Source organism: Oryctolagus cuniculus, chromosome 9 (genome assembly GCF_964237555.1).
Source record: "Oryctolagus cuniculus chromosome 9, mOryCun1.1, whole genome shotgun sequence".
Classification (NCBI taxonomy): domain Eukaryota; kingdom Metazoa; phylum Chordata; class Mammalia; order Lagomorpha; family Leporidae; genus Oryctolagus; species Oryctolagus cuniculus.
The window spans coordinates 92,235,304-92,252,795 of record NC_091440.1 but is presented as its reverse complement, the minus strand read 5'-3'; the positions used below and the strand labels follow the sequence as shown (position 1 = coordinate 92,252,795).

The following is a 17,492-nucleotide window of genomic DNA, read 5'->3' as shown; positions in this document are numbered from 1 at the left end:
TGGAGAAACAGTGTTTTGTTTTCTTTTATCCTTCTTAACAATTTGAGAGGTATTACTTGTAATGCCCACTTTGCCAAGGTGTAAATATCAAGTAAGTGAATACAAAAATAAACTATAACACTATAAACTGTAACAATCAATTTTGTAATAAAGAAATGAATCCTTAATTTCCTGATATCTTCTTTCCTAATTTTTATTCATTTTAACTTTATTTACAGCCAGTATCCTTTCTCCTCACATAGGAAGCTCAGGGTTGCACTGAGAATTAAAACAGCTAAAACATACTGAAGTACACAGAGCAAGAGCCTGTGTCAGACTCTTTTCAACTGAAACTGTTTTCAGAGGCTCTCGCAGCTTATTTCCAGGTACCAGCTGTCTTCTGAGGGCGTTTTTCCTCTGGCTATCCCTGGCTTCTTTCTGTCTTTGCATTTCCCCAGCTTGCTCCTTAAGGATATCTTCTTCAGTTCAGAGTACCCTAATCTTTCTCCAGAGAGATTCCTCAATCAACATCTACAGAAAAAAATTCAAAATGGAACTAAAAGCATAATATTCTCCAAGGACTGACTGCTTTAAAATTCAGAGAGAGCATTTTTTATTAGATTTTTTTTATTTGACAGGTGGAGTTATAGACAGTAAGAGATAGAGAGACAGAGAGAAAGGTCTTCCTTCCATTGGTTCACTCCCCAAATAGCCACCACAGCTGGCACTGCACTGATCCCAAGCCCGGAGCCAGGTGCTCTCTCCTGGCCTCCCATGTGGGTGCAGGGGCCCAAGCATTTGGGCCATCCTCCACTGCCCTCCCAGGCCACAGTAGAGAGCTGGACTGGAAGAGGAGCAACCAGGACTAGAACCCAGCGCCCATATGGGTGCCAGCGCCACAGGTGGAGGATTAACCAAGTGAGCCATGACGCCGGCCCTATTAGATTTTTTAAAAAGTTTTATTTAAGTTATACACGTTTCATTTATTTCTTGTATATAGATTTAGGAACATAATAATACTTCCTTCCTGTCCACACTCCAACCCTTCTTCCTCCTCCCTCTCCTATTCCCACTCAATTTTTACAAAGATCTCTTGTCAGTTTACTTAATGATCATAAAGTTAGCCCTACACCAAGTAAAAGAGTTCAACAGATAGTATGAAGAAGAAAACACTGTTCCTTAACAGAAGAGACTAGGGCTGTAAACAATCATCAAATCTCAACATGTCCATTTCACTCTAGTATATTACATGTTAGGACTCTATTAGTTACCTCAGATAAGGGAAAACATGATATCTGACTTTTGGGGACTGGCTTATTTCACTAAGTATAATGCTTTACAGTTGTGTTCATCTTATTGCAAAAGGCAGGATTTCATTATTTTTAATTGCTGAGTAGTACTCCATCGTGTATATATACCATAGTTTATCCACTCAACAGTCAACAGACATCTGGGTTGGTTCCACATCTTAGCTATTATGAATTGTGCTGCAATTAACATGGGGATACGGCTAACTCTTTCAGATGCTGATTTCTTTTAGTTTGGGTAAATTCCCAAGATAGGAATGGCTGGATCATATGGTAGGTCTATATGCAGATTTCGGAGGTATCTCCATACTGTCTGCCATAGTCACTGTACCAGTTACATTCCCACCAACTGTGGATTAGGGTACCTTTTTCCCCACATCTTCACCAACATTTGTTGTTTGTTGATTTCTGCATCGGAGTCATTCTAACTGGAGTGAGGTTAAACCTCATTGTGGTTTTGATTTGCATTTCCTTAATGGCTGGTGATCCTGAGCATTTTTCCAGGTGTCTGTTGGCCATTTGAATTTCTTCTCTTGAAAAATACCTGTTTAAATCATTTGCCCATTTCTTAACTGGGTTGTTTGTTTTGTTGTTGTTGAATTTCTTGAGCTCTATAGATTCTGGATGTTAACCCTTTATCCATTGCATAGATATTTTCTCCCATCCTGCTGGTTGCCTCTTTACTTTGCTGAGTGTTGCTTTTGCAGTGCAGAAGCTTCTCAGCTTGATGGTCAATTTTGGCTTTGATAGCCTGTGCTTCTGGGGTCTTTTCCAAGAACTCCTAAGAGGCCTATGCCTATGTCTTGCAGAGTTTCCCCTATGTTTTCTAGTAATTTGATGGTACTGGGTCGTAGATTTAGGTCATTGATCCATTTTGAGTGATTTTTTGTGGAAGGTGTAAGGTATGGGTTTAAGAATCAGTGATCTTTAGAGAAAAAAAATGCTCAGAAATATTTCAGGTTTACTGTCATTCCCCCAGAACAATTTTTTCCCCAGAGCAATTTAACTGATGTAACATAAAAGCGATTCTTGATTCCTTAGTTACAAAAAGAATCCCTGTTTGCAAAATTGTTAAGAATTTGTTACTCTTGGCTGGTACCATGGCTCACTGCTAATCCTCCGCCTGTGGTGCCGGCACATGGGTTCTAGTCTTGGTTAGGGCACTGGATTCTGTCCTGGTTGCTCCTCTTCCAGTCCAGCTCTCTGCTGTGACCCAGGAGGGCAGTGGAGGATGGTCCAGGTCCTTGGGCCCTGCACCTGCATGGGAGACCAGGAGGAGGCACCTGGCTCCTGGCTTCAGATTGGCGCAACACACCCGCGACAGCTCACTGGCCATAGCAGCCACTTGGGGGGTGAACCAACGGAATATAGCAAGTTCAGAAAGTAAAAGGACTTCATTATAGCTTAAGCATAAGGTTAAAGAGGGAACTAGCCACAAGAGGAGGGCAGGAAGTTAAATAGGGAGAATTATGAAGGCTTGTTACATCATGATGAGAACAGCAGAGGACAGTTTAAGGGTTCCAAGTTGGAGAATAAGGAAGTTCGAGGTCTCACAGATTAAAGAAATCAAGACGAGAGATCAGAGTCGTGTTAGAGTCTGTTGTGTTACTAGAAGTGAGATGATGGTGAGGGACTGAGGTGGTAGCAGTGGGGTATGGAGAAGTGGGAGAGCCCAGTGGTTATGTATGAGAAAGGAATGAGCAGTATTTGTAGCTGATTGGATGAAGTGAGTGCTGACACTCAACGTTTAATATTTTAGAGCATTTCAGATTTTGGATTTTTCAGATAAGGTACTCTCAACCTGCATTTTCCATATTTTATTTCACCTGTCCTTACAAAGTGGAAAGGGGTTCTTCCCTGTTTATAACTGGATCTTACTAGCATTAAGGGACTTAGTCCAGAGACATCTACCCTAGATATTAAAGGTGGGATTCCAACCCTGACTTGTCCTGCAAGGTTAGGAGATCACAGGCTTCTGCAGGGGTGGTTGTGCAGTGCCCTGGCGAGTGGGGTGTGGGGGTGCATCAAGTGGGCTTTCTAGGAAGTAGCACTAGATCAAGTGACCAGAGGGACAGAGGTTTATGAAGTAGGTTTTATCATGTATCAAGAGAAATTCACCAATTAATGAGAAAGGTGTATTACATAGATAAGTTTGTGGAGGGAGGGGCAGGGGTGTTTGGTTTGGGGAGTTTTGCTGTTTTGGTTGTTTTTCTGTTTTTTACTTTCTCAATTAAAAAATTGTCCAACTGAAATAGCAACTTAGCCATTTAATTAAAAACTAAACTATAATTTAAACTTTATATCCTAGACTTCTGATTTTTTTTTCATCATTGTGAAGTAGGTGCTAATTTAAATTGTGAAAGTTCATGCTCAGGCTACTCATGCAGCTGCTGATGGCATTTACTTACACTGCATCAGTACCTCTTTGTTTTTGTTGTGTTTTCTTTCTTTGGGGCCTTTTCTTCTGTATTTTTTTTTCCTTTAAACTCTAATGATTAACCTTAAATTTAGTGACCAGAAATAATCCCTGACTTTATTTCCAATGAGGTACATTTGATCATTTTATTCCAATAAATATTTTAATGTGAAAATAATTCTGAGGGGCTGGCACTGTGGTGTAGCGGGTAAAGCCGCCACCTGCAGTGCCAGCATCCCATGTGGGCGCCGGTCTGAGACCCAGCTGCTCCACTTCTGATCCAGCTCTCTGCTATGACCTGGGAAAGCAGTAGAAGATGGCCCAAGTCCTTGGGCCCCTGCACCCGCGTGGGAAACGCGCTCCTGACTTCAGATCAGTGCAGCTCTGGACATTGCAGCCAGTTGGAAAGTGAACCAACTCTCTCTTTCTACCTCTTATTCTCTCTGTGTAATTCTGACTTTAAATAAATAAATCTTAAAAAAAAATCTGAGACTTAAATACATATGTAAAGCAAATGGTTAAGGAAGAAAATTGATCTCAAGTTTTCTCAATAGGAAAAATAAGGAGGCTATTGACACTGTTATGCATTTTAGGACTTTTTTTAAGATTTAGTTAGTTAATTAGTTATCCTTTATTTTTTAAAGACAGAATGACAGGGGGAAAGAGCTCTCCCATCCACTTGCTCACTCCCCAAATGGTCACAACAGTCAGAGCTAATTCAAGCAGAAGCCAGGAGCCCAGAACTCCAGCCAGGTCTTCCATGTTGGCGGCAGGGGCCCAAATACTTGGGCAGTCTTTAACTGCTTTCCCAGGTGCATCAGCAGGGAGCTGGATCAGAAGCAGAGCAGCTAGCACTCAAATCAGTGCTCCAATATGGGATGACAGCATTGCTGGCAATAGCTTAATCTGTGCCACAACACCAGCCCCTGGGGTTTTGTGGGTTTTATTATTATTATTATTATTATTATGAAATGCCAGTTATTAATTTAGAATGTTCTGAGTTCCATGAAGAATTTTTACGAATTCAGAAATGTCTGTAAACAGTAATACACTGATAAATATATTTCACAATTAGCTCATCCAAGAAAAATGACCTTGATTTGTAGCATTTGCCAGTTCATAGTATAAATACTCTACCAGGCCAGCTAAGCTCCTGACGCGGAGTAGAGGTGAGAAGACATGTGTACAATGGACGCTCCTAGCTGGTATATACCATCTCCAGTACACCAGCACATAAAATCTCCTGATATGAAAAAGCAGATTTTCTCCATTGTTTCCACTTAATCCACTAGTTGTAAACTATTTAATGTCTTCAGAATGTGCCCAGTGGCCTTATCTATAAATTCTTCAAATTATATGTGTATGTCCAGATCAAGTTCTGGATTTTATTGTCATAACAATATGTATAATTTTAGACTTAAAGGGAAAAGATGATGATCATAAAAATTCTTATGTTCATCAAATATATAAGTATATTTACTTAATATAAAAGTAGCTTAAACCATACATATATAGTTCAGTAGCAATTACATTTATAACATTTCATCTTAGATAGAGGCTCAGATAGAGCCAGAAGAAAAAACTCAGGAAAGTAATGTTTTTATACTGTCTTTTCTAATTCCCAATTCCCTATACATTCATTTGCAAATAAAGAATCTTTTCATAATCCTGAACATTCAATTGAATGTCATCACAGTATACAGTATAACAAAACTCAGTAAAACAAAGGCAAAATATATTGGTAAAATATTTTGTTGAGCTGTCAGTCCAAACTTAGAATGATTCAAGTTTTAGAAAAAAATTCTGCTTTGACCCTGAAACATGGCATTGGCAAATCTGTGTCACGGTGTGTTGGGGAAATGCTGTAGGTAACAGATCTTGTTGACCACAAATGGAAGCTAAAATCAGACTCCTCATTAATGTTTTTAAGGTTCATGAGATAATTGTAGAATCTAAAGCAAGTAATTTTTAATGGTAATTTTTCTCCACAGAACTGAATCTCTTTTTTACATCTCATGTATATTTCCATTTAAATTGTGACATGACAGCAAGTACAGATCTTTTAACATGTACAAAAGTGAATAAAAGGATCTGTAACATATTAAGTCTCATGGAGATCATAATACTTTTCACATGATTTAGGTTACAAATAAATCAAGTATAACATTTCTGGGTTCTGGTTCAAAGAAAATATGTTTTATCTGATATCCTTTCAACTTGTAGCTTTCCCAGGAAGCTATTGATGACAGTGTGATCAAAATGTCATGTTGTTTTTATAAGAAAGGAATGTTGAGTCATACAGACATATGTTACTGTCTACAAGACTTTAAGTATTTCTAGGTAGAACTAAGCTTTTGACGCAGAGCTATTGATTACATCGATCAACTTTGATACCTGAAAAATACTTAATACATAATAAATTATGATTAATGTTTTAAAGCAGAATCCCTCCTTAATTTTAAATTTCTTTGACTTTTGACAATATTTGTATTTCAGAGAAAACTTGTTTCCATGAAATTTATTTTCTGTGGGTGTTTTACATAATTTTTAAGTCTTTATCAAAATATTGGTTGCCACATATAATTGCACAAATTAAAATAGAGCACAGGGAGTCACAGATTGAAACAAACATTGGATTTAGCTTCTCTGTGTCCTGCCTTTCCCACAATCCTCTTCACAGCCCTTGAGCCTCACCATGTCCAGAGGCCAAAGCCTCAGTAGTTAATACTGAATTGTTTTGCCATCTCATTTACATTGTTAACGTTGAATGCTACCAGTTACTTATATCAGTTTTGTATTTCAACAGATTTATGGAAAATTTACAAACAGAGATTCAAGAAATGGAATTCCTCCAGTTTTCAAAAGGTTTGAGTTTCATGAGGAAAGAAGACTTTGCAGAGTGGCTACTGTTTTTCACTAACACTGAAAATAAAGACATTTATTGGAAAAATGTGAGAGAGAAGTTGTCGGCAGGAGAGGTTGGTATGCCCTTTTATTATGCATGTGACAAGGATGAAATAATAAATTAGACATGTCAAGATAATTAAATGAAGTAACTTTACATTAACCAAGACTATGTTATTTTCTATTATTTAAATATAAAATCAAGTTGAGGTACATTTCTTGCATACTATTTTGCATTAATGAGCAAAATGAGACAGAATCAGTATAGCAACCATGAATTGCACTTCCAGTAGAGTCAGGAATAAATATCCACTATTAGTACTATTATTTAATAACATTCTAGAAATCTTAGCCAGTGCAAATGAACATCATTTTTAAAATGCATAAAAGTTTGAAAGAGGGTAAAGTTGTCTTTGTTTACATATGATGTAATTATATGCCTAGAGAACCCAAGAGAATTGTTGAAAAACCATTAGAGGCCGGCGCCACGGCTCACTAGGCTAATCCTCCGCCTGCAGCACCAGGACCCTGGGTTCTAGTCCTGGTTGGGGTGCTGGATTCTGTCCCAGTTGCTCCTCTTCCAGTCCAGCTCTCTGCTGTGGCCCGGGAAGGCAGTGGAGGATGGCCCAAGGGCTTGGGCCCTGCACCCGCATGGGAGCCCAGGAGGAAGCGCCTGGCTTCTGGCTTCAGATCGGTGCAGCATGACGGCTGTAGCGGCCACTTGCGGGGTAAACCAACGGAAAAAGGAAAACCTTTCTCTCTATCTCTCTCTCTCTCACTGTCTTACTCTGCCTGGCAAAAAAAAAAAAAAAAAAAAGAAAGAAAAAAAAGAAAAAGAAAAACTATTAGAGAGTTGGGCATTTGGCCTAGCGGTTCAGATAACATTTAAGACACCCGTGTTGCATATTGAAATACCAACTCCACTCCCATTTTCAGTTTCCTGCTAATGCTCGCCCTGGAAGATAACAGTGATAGCTTATGTATTGAGCTCTTGCCACCCGTGTAGGAGACCTGGATTGAATTCCCAGCTCCCAGTTTCAGCCTGACCCAACCCTGGCCATTGAGGAGCGAACGAGCAGATAGCAGCACTCTTTCTCTCTCTCTCTCTCTTTCTCACACTCACCCCCTTTCTCTGACTCTCAAATAAATAAAGATACTGTAGGGGCAAGCATCTGGCAAAGCAGTTAAGGGGTTTGGGATGCCCCTGTCCCATATCGGAGTGCCTGATTGGAGTCAACTACTCTTCTTCCAATCCAGCTTTCTGCTGATGCACACCCTGGGAGGCAGCATATGATGTACATGGGTCCCTGCCACACTCATGGGAGATCAAGATGGAGTTGGATTTCCTGGTTTGTCCTGGTCCAGCTCCCAATGTTGGGAACATTTAGAAAACGAACCAGTACATGGAAGATCTCTCTGCCTTTCAAATAAAATTAAATGTTTAAATGTTTAAATAATATTGTAAACTATTAGAAACAATAAGAATTCAATAAAATGCCAATTGGCATGCTAATATATAAGGTATAGCTGTCCTATGTACAAATTATATTAGAGATCTATGGCCTGGGAAAGCAGTAGAAGTGGCCTAAGTCCTTGGGCCCCTGTAGCTGCGTGGGAGACCCAGAAGAAGCTCCGGGCTCCTGGCTTCAGATCAGCTCAGCTCCGGCTGTTGCAGCCATGTGGGGAATGATCCAGTGGTTGGAATACCTCTCTGTCTCTACCTCTCTCTCTAACTCTGTCTTTCAAATAAACAAAATCTTAAAAAAAATTAGAGAATACATTTAAATTAGAAAATATGATGGCATGGGGCTGGCATTTTAGCACAGCAGGTTAAGCTACCGTATGCAATGCCAGCATCCCATTTGGGTGCCAGTTTGAGTCCTGGCTGCTCTACTGATCCAGCTCCCTGCTAATGCACCTAGGAAAGCAGTGGAAGTTATCCCAAGTACCTGGGCCCCTGCCAGCCATGTGGAGGACTCAGATGCGTTCCGTGGCTGCTAGCTTCGGCCTGGCCCAGCCCCAGCTGTTGTAGCCATTTGGGTATTAAATCAGCAGATGGAAGATCTCTGTCTCTCTCTGTCTCTGCCTCTGTCTCTCTGCAACTCTGCCTTTCAAATAATAAATCTTTCAAAAATATAATGGCATGCATGTGTATGTATATATGAGTTATATGAAATTATCACCAAGCTAGTAGTAGTAATTAGTGTACAATGATGAATTTTCAAGTAATTTTTACTTTCTTCCTTTATACATTTTTGTATATTGTTACACAAAAATGTTTTTGGAATAGGTATGTATTTTTGTATGCAGCTTTTTGAAAGGTTATTTCTATTGTGAGGAAAAAAGATAATACAATATAATGGAAGGTTATATTTATATTTATAACTGCAATAGAGATATATATATAACAATTAAGAGTAAATTTAACAAGAAGTATATGAAGAAAACTTTACAGTCTTCTTTCTTTTTGACAGACAGAGTGCACAGTGGGAGAAAGAGACAGGGAGAAAGGTCTTCCTTTTCCGTTGGTTCACCCCCCAAGTAGCTGCTGTGGCCGGTGCGCTGCAGCCGGCACACCACGCTGATCCAAAGCCAGGAGCCAGGTGCTTCTCCTGGTCTCCCATGTGGGTGCAGGGCCCAAGGACTTGGGCCATCCTCCACTGCACTCCTGGGCCACAGCAGAGAACTGGACAGGAAGAGGAGCGACAAGACAGAATCCGGCACCCCGACCGGACCTAGAACCCTGTGTGCCAGCGCCACAGGCGGAGGATTAGCCTGTTGAGCTGCAGCGCCAGCCAACTTTACAGTCTTGCTGGATATTTTTAAAATTGTCTAAATAGACAAGTAGAGGCATTCCCTATTATTGAGTAGGAAGAAGCCTTACTATTATAAATGTAGTCATACATCACTTAGTGACAGGAATACATTGTCAGAAATGCCTCATTAGATTATTCCATCATTGTTTGAATATCACAGAGTGCATTTAAACAAACCTGGATAGTATAGCCTACTACACACCTACAGTCTATGAAATAGATGAGTATATGGCATAACCTATTACTCCTAGGACCATGATAAATAACACAAAATTAAATCAAGCACAAGAGAAATGATGAAATCAAGAGACAATAAATGCAAGATGTATGAGGCTGCTGCTGGCATAATACAGCTTACTCTTTTACAGTCAACTTTTTTCTTAAAAACAAAATATGCCCTAAAATAATAATTTAATAATACATATAGTGAATACATAAACCAGTAAAAGGTTTATCAAGCATTATGTATACATCAGGTGTATTTACATCAGCATCACCACACACACATGAGTACTTCACTAGGCAACAGGAATTTTTCAGTTCCTCATTATAATCTTAGGCTACCATGGACGTATGGTGTGGTCCATCATTGGCCAAAACACTGATATGTGGTGCATGTCTGTGTAGCAGTTCTCCCTTCAGTTGGGTAGAAGGCCCTGCCCACATAGTTGCTCTGAGATCCAGATCTCAAAGGCTGTGCTGTCTTGGGGTTCCGTCTTAGGAGTACCATCCTCAGAGACTATGGAAGGAAAGGCAAAAGGGGAGGGGAGAGTATCACATTCCAGATATTAAATGTCTGGACCTGGAAATATCACAGGACACTTGGCTGTTGACCAGAATAACCCCACCTAAATGCCAGGAGACCAAAAAGTGAAGTTTTTCATATGTGCAGAAATCAGAAAAGAACCAGATATGAGTGAACACCAATGGGTCTCAGTAAAAATACCTTTGGATTCTTGGTAGGGAACTAGACAAGCTATAAAACTTCATATGAAAAGAATATTAAGATATTAAAATGTTTTACCAAGCCTTGGAAACTAAAATAATTGGTTACTGACAGTGAAACAAAAGATCAAATATGCAGACAATATATAAAGTCCAGAAATAGAATCAAATACTCATACACATGGAAACTTAGTATACGTAAAATAGTATTTCAAATTGCTTGAATAAAAGAATTACTTTTTAAATGGAATTAGGAAAATTCAGTGGCCATCTGAGGGAGCAAATTAATGTAAATCTCTACATTAGTCATTACTTGAAAATAAATTCCAAATGGATGAAAAAATAAACGTTAAAGAGAAAAATGGAACTTAATAGATACAGAAGGAACTTGTATCATTTTAGAGTGTATCATCTTAGAGTGGGATATATCTCTTTCTAAGCAAATTCCAGATGCTTTCAAGGAAAAATTGATAAAATTACTAGCTTAAAAATTGGAGTTGGCATCGTGGTGCAGCAAGCTAAGCTGGCAGTTGGGACAACCTGTATCCCACATGAGATTGTTGGTTCAAGTCCCAACTATTACACACTTCCAATCGAGCTTCCTGCTGATGCACCTAGGGGGCAACAGATGATTGCCCAAGTACTTGGGTTCCTACCACCCATGTGGCAGACATGGATAGAGTTCCTGGCTGCTAGCTTTGGCCTGGCTCAGCCCTGACTATTTAAAGCATTTGAGAAGTGAACCAGCAGATGGAAGATTTTGCTTCCTCACTCTGTCACTCTGCCTTTCAAGTAAATAAATAAATCTTTTAAAAAAAAATAAATTCTTTTGTCTCCCCGAGGCCCCAGAAAAGTTATAATCAAAGTCAAAAGAAAATAATTTTTAAATGGGTGAGAAACAATAGCTAAGATATGGAATCAACCCAGATATCCATCAACTGAAGACTGGATAAAGAAATTATGGTATATATAAACTATGGAATACTACACAGTAGTAAAAAAATGAAATCCTGTCATTTGCCACAAAATGGATGCAACCAGAAAGCATTATACTTAGTGAAATAAGCCAGTCCCAAAAAAGACAAATACCAGATAATCCTTCGGGTCTGTGGTAACTAATAGTGTACCTAAAAGGTAATCTAAAAGAGTGGAATTGATACTTTGAGATGCAATGGTGTTGAACAGTAGTCTTGACTGTTGAGAAGAGAGTTTTTTTTTCCTTCATACTATTTGTTGAACTCTTTACTTAGTGTATGGCTAATCTTATGAGTATAAAGTTAACTGAAAATAGATCTTTATAAAAAATAAGAATGGAAATAGGAGAGGGAGGAGGAAGAAGGATGGGAGTGTGGGCAGGAGGGAGAGTAGAGTGAGAGAAATCAGTATGTTCCTAAATTTGTATATATGAAATGCATGAATTTTGTATACCTTAAATAAAATGTAAAGTGTGGGTAAGAGAGGGAACTACTGAAATCATATGTAATAGACCAATTTCCATAATTAATAATGGGGTCTTAAAAACAAAGCCCATAAATATCAAGACATTTGAGGGATCTGGGATTTTTCCTTATTTGCTATAAAACAGGATCTTGAAAATCAGTGTAAAATGAATCTTAATGAAGAATGGGATGGGAGAGGGAGTAGGGGTGGGATGGTTTGGGGGTGGGATAGCAGGTATGGGGGGAAGAACTACTATAATCCAAAAATTGACTTATGAAATATATAATATTTATTAAATAAAAGCTTTCTATAAGAAAAAGAAAATCAATGTGCTATTAATACTTACAAAAAGTACCTAAGACTTTATCTATCTTCAAATTAGCCTGTATGGTTTTTTGGATACTTGCAGAATAGACAGCACTGTTGAGTCAAGACAAAGGACTGTTGATCACATAACAAGAGCTTGAGCATGACATTGGTGTTGGTTCCCCCTTGCCTCCCAACTCCCATGGAAGTGTTGCTGAAAGGCCCAGCTGGATGCTTCTCCAGAAGAGGATTTCCAGGACAGCTGAGGACCTCATCTCAGCAATCTCAGTTTTTTTTAAGGTTGATTCATTTATTTGAAAGGCAGAATTACAGGCAGAGAGAGGTAGAGTCAGAGGGAAAGGTCTTCCATCTGCTGGTTCACTCCCCAAAAATGGCCACAACAGCCAGAGCTGGGTTAATCTAAAGCCAGGAGCCAGGAACTTCCTCTAGGTCTCCCACACAGGTACAGGGGGCCAAGGTCTTAGACCGTCTTCTGCTTCATTCCCAGGCGCGTTAGCAGGGAGTTGGATTGGAAGAGGAGCAACCAGGACCCAATCGGCACCCATATGGGATGCCAGCACTGCAGGTGATGACATTACCTTTTAGGCCACAGTTCCTGGCTCCTGGTTTTGGCCTGGCCCAGCCCCAGCCATGACAAGCATCTGGGGAATGAACCAGCAGATGGGAGATACCCTCTCTTGCTCACTCTCCCTTCCCTCTTCCTTCCCTCTTTTGCCCTCCCCCCTTTCATATAAATAACTTTTTTTTAAGTTTGCAAAGATAAAATTCCATAAAATTCACAGAAGCTGAGAGAGTGGTGATTGAATGAAACCTCACATCTGTAGAAAGCATGATTCTAAATATCCGTATCAAAAGAAACTTTTTTCACACAGGGAAGAATTGAAATCATTTGGGCCAAGGTTCAAACTCTGGCCATTTCACTAGGTAAACCATGGGCAAATTATTTACCCACTGAAAGGTTACTTGCCTAAGACTTACAGAGGCTACGAGCATACACCTAACAAATGGCAGAAGTGGAATTTTATCATTGGTCCATAGGGCTCCAATACCCAGTGTTGCATCCACTGATCAGACTGAGGTGGACCTCTTAACTGTGTATTAGTCCCCTTGGGCTGCCCTAACAGAATACACAGACTGGACAGCTTATGAGAAATCCATTTCCCCACAGTTCTAAAGGTCCAAGATCAAGATGCCAGGGTTCCAGTTTCTATTGAAGCCCTCTCCTTAGCTTGCACGTAGCACCTTCTCACGGTGTCTTGTCCTGACCATTTCTTCGTGCACACACATGGAGATAGCGAGAACAGGTGAACTGTGGTGTCTTTTTCCTGTTCTTACACTCACACCAGTTTCACCAGATTGGGAAGTCCCACCTGATGGCCTTATCTGTCCTTCATTACCTCCTTACAGGGCGTGTCTCCAAATACAGTCACACTGGGAGTTAGTGCTTCAGCACAGGGATTTGGAGGGGTTGCAGTTCAGCCTGTAACATGGGGCCACCTCAAGGTTTACACTGCAAAACCCTCGACAGACCCCATTCACAGTGTGCTGTCTGCACTGCAACCCTGCTGTTCTCTTGAGGTTCTTCCTGATCTCTTCGACCCATAATTATCTGACTCTGCACCTTGAACATTTTAATAGATTTACTTGGAGAGAGTGAAGTTTACAAGCTTTATGATAGAAAATAAGACTCAGTTATAAGATTATTTAATGTATTTATAAAATTGTAATAAACACTCTTTGTTTTATTAGAGTATTAGTTTGGATGAATTCAAGTCATTTTGCCATTTTACCACTCACTTGGAAGACTTTGCTATCGCCATGCAAATGTTTAGCTTAGCTCATCGCCCTGTCAGACTAGGTAAGTTACATGAATCGTTTTATTTTCATCATCTATAAACAGTTTCACTCAATTCTTCTACTGGATGGTAGCAATCAAGGAGCTGGCTATCAGTAAAATAATTCATTGGCCTTTTAATTCAACATAAATACAACACTAAGACTCCCAATTTAACATTTATTTTATTTGCTTCTATTTCCTCACTCTCTGAAAAAGGATGTACTTAAATACGTGTGTTTAAAGCCTTGATTCAACTAAAGCAGCCTACTTGTGGTTATTCTTGTGGCATTTCCAGCCAAATTCATGATTTTAATACATTCTTTGTGGTATTTTGTGTTTCACTTCCCAAATAATAAAAATTGAGCTTTGTTTTCACTTATAAATAATGCAAATTTAGATTTAATTCACCTTTGACTGTTTCACGTGGTTGATGAATTACTTTGTTTTGTTTGCAGCTGAGTTTAAGAGAGCTGTGAAAGTAGCAACAGGACAAGAGCTCTCCAACAATATTTTGGATACCGTCTTCAAGATCTTTGATTTGGATGGTGATGAATGTCTTAGTCACGGAGAGTTTCTTGGGGTGCTAAAAAACAGGATGCATCGGGGTCTCTGGGTAACAACTTTTGAGTTTCAAAAAACTATGTTTCCATGTTTTCACACTGGTCTTAAACATAGAGTTTGGGCAAAAGCAGAGTCTTAAAAGGAGTTTTCATCACTTACAAAAAGATGGTGAGGTACACTTCACTGAAATAATTTTTACAAATGGATACATTTGTCTTTGCCTTTAAAAACAAAAAATCTGAATCTAATCAGAAACCATACCCTAGGATTTAACTTTGAACTCTGTACTTAGACATACCTAGGTTCCAAATCCCAGCCCTACCGTTAAGTAGAAAATAGTAGCATTTTCATAAAATAAACCTCAGCTTCATTATTATTCAAATTCACATATTAGTCTATACATGTGGGACAAACCAAACTTAGAATCTTGTTTAAAGTCTGCTAAAAACACTCTCGTGAAAGAAGTCTGCAAAGGGAGAACGAGAGCCCAGAGAGCATGCACGTGGCAGGTAGGCTGTTAGGCTAGGAGAAAGGTAGGAGTGATGAGGAAAAGAATACCGGGCCAGTCATGGAAACAAAGCTATTTATTACAACTTCAAAAAGCAAATTCAGGGGCCAGTACTGTGGCAAATAGCGAGTAAAGCCTTCTAAAGCCACCACCTACAGTGCCAGCCTCCCATATGGGTTCCCATTCGGGACTCGGCTGCTCCACTTTCAATCCAGCTCTCTGTTGATGGCCTGGGAAGGCAGCAGAAGATGGCCCATGTGCTTGGGCCCCTGCACCCATGTGGGAGACCTGAAGAAGCTCCTGGCTCCTGGCTTCAGATTGGCCCAACTCTGGGCATTGTGGCCATTTAAGGAGTGAACAGCCTCTGCCTCTCTGTAACTCAGCCTTTCAAAAATAAATACATAAATCTTTAAAAGAAAAAAAAAAGCAAATTCAGTCTTCTGCAACAAACAATTTATGAAAAATGAGCCCTATTTTCATTAACAAACATGTTTTATAGGCTTTGTAGCCATTGAACATCCCATTGTTAATCTTATTCCTGGAAATTAAACCCATCTTTGCAGTTAACAATTTAATGCACCTAGGAACTCTTTCTAGCTTCTTTTTAAAAAAAAATTAGAGCTATAAATTAATTATAGGAATGAGAACATACATAATCTAAAGTAGACGTTTGCTTCCATTTGGCTGATTTCCAGAAATACCATGCTCCTATGGTCAGCAGGATCCAAAAGTTTTCTGACTTTTACTTTTCCATTTTACTGAGTGAAGTAATCCACTAAGCACTTAAGTGAATCAGATTATTGCTCCCTAAAGTTTTTCATCAAATATACTGTGACTTAGTATTTCTTTCTTTTTAATTTTAGCTAAGCTTACGTCAAAATTTTAGTCTTACAATTTTTATTCTATCTAGCAAGATTAAGTTTACCAGCACAAGGGAAACATAGAATACCCCAAAGGGGGAAGTATTATAAAGCAATCAAGTTTTCAAGCCAATATATTAAGGAGGATGGCCTAAGTCTTCACTGTCTTCCAAATCCAGTAATGCTTCATTACTCTGCCTCCATTCCTTAGTTAACTGTCAGGATAGTCTCTGTCGCATTCACTTTGTTTCTCTTACCCTTATGTCGGAGTTCTGTTGCAGTCACTGTTCACTACGTAAATCCCCCCCCAACTACTTTTTGGAGGAGTGTAGGAAAGCAGTTAACAGTAATGTAAAGTACACATGAAATATTGTTTAACTTTGCAGAAAATAATGCCTTGATTTTTACTTTTTGTTAACAGGTACCACATCAGCAAAGTATACAAGAGTATTGGAAATGTGTGAAAAAAGAAAGCATTAAAGGAGTAAAAGAAGTCTGGAAACAAGCTGGAAAAGGCATTCTTTAAAAATAATAGTAATATAGTGTCATACAAGTATTGCTGCAAATGTCAGAACTTCAGAAATTTTTTCAATCACTAGCTTCTTAAGTCTTCATTAACTTCCTTTGTCATGTAAAGGTGCCTTGTATTTGCTTTCTGATTGAATAATTTCTAAGTTTTCATTAAAGAACTTACTAGAAAGAAAAAGTATTATTTTATAATCAACATGGCCAGTATCAGTTCCAGAAGTTGTGAGGTTCCTAAAAGGGAAAATGAAGTTTAAGACTTATTTTAGATTTTTCTCATCTATATCTTTTTCTCAGAAATTCCTATAGATTTTATTTCAGTTAGTTGCATATAGTTGTCTTAAAATAATATGTAAATTTTAATGTCCTATCTGGAAACAGAATAAAGTATTTCCATAGATACAAAAAGTATGGAGGTGCTTTTTATTTTACATGTATTTTTAAACCTACATTTTTAAAAAATGTAAATGTTCATCCCTTGCCAGCCTAATTAGTTCATGTTCTTAAAAAGGATGTAATTAGGAGAATCTTGACCACAAGATCAAGGCATTATGGACTGTACTGGATTTTGGAAAAATGTTTAAATGACACTAAAAATTAATTGGCACTGAAGAAAATGTAAAATGTATTAAGATGACACTTTTAAAAATATGGTAAAGAAAAAGTTTCAAAAACAGGTAAGAAAATAATACAATATTTTCTCACATAAGAAAATGGCAAATAATTACAGCCAGTTCCCCTCCCTAGAGAACTGGCTGGTTCCAGGACTGTGGCAGGCAAAGTCCAAGAGAAGCCCGGAACATCCTGTGCCTGAAAGTGAGGAAGGGCTCATGGAATGATGGGAGGTCACATAGGCAAAGCCGGCGGAAAGGGGCTCCTTTGGGCCCATCTGATATAGGGTGGGCATCACAATTAGTGTCAGTGAAGCATTGTGACTTACACAGAAAATTGAATGATTAATGGGACAAAAGAAATCTGTTCATTAAGAGTTGTTAATGAGTGGCTTGTACTGTGGTGCAGTGAGTTAAAGCCACAGCCTGCAGTGCCAGCATCCCATATGGGGGCTG

The 17,492-nt window shown here is 39.0% G+C and overlaps 1 protein-coding gene and 1 long non-coding RNA gene across 2 annotated transcripts in view; one reads left to right on the top strand and one right to left on the bottom strand.

Moving 5' to 3' along the window:
* LOC127492126 (uncharacterized) overlaps nt 1-14,513 on the bottom strand; it is a 49,362-nt gene extending 34,849 nt beyond the window's left edge. Inside the window, exon 1 of the long non-coding RNA XR_007921214.2 lies at nt 14,380-14,513. This is a non-coding gene — a long non-coding RNA (uncharacterized lncRNA). The remainder of the gene's footprint in view (nt 1-14,379) is intronic.
* The window catches only part of MICU2 (mitochondrial calcium uptake 2), a 158,596-nt gene extending 141,763 nt beyond the window's left edge, over nt 1-16,833 (top strand). Inside the window, exons 9-12 of the mRNA XM_070049155.1 lie at nt 6,509-6,680; nt 13,884-13,992; nt 14,427-14,584; nt 16,322-16,833. Coding sequence (XP_069905256.1) covers nt 6,509-6,680; nt 13,884-13,992; nt 14,427-14,584; nt 16,322-16,426 — 544 coding nt within the window. The 3' untranslated portion in view covers nt 16,427-16,833. The remainder of the gene's footprint in view (nt 1-6,508; nt 6,681-13,883; nt 13,993-14,426; nt 14,585-16,321) is intronic.
* The last annotated feature ends 659 nt before the right edge of the window (nt 16,834-17,492 follow it).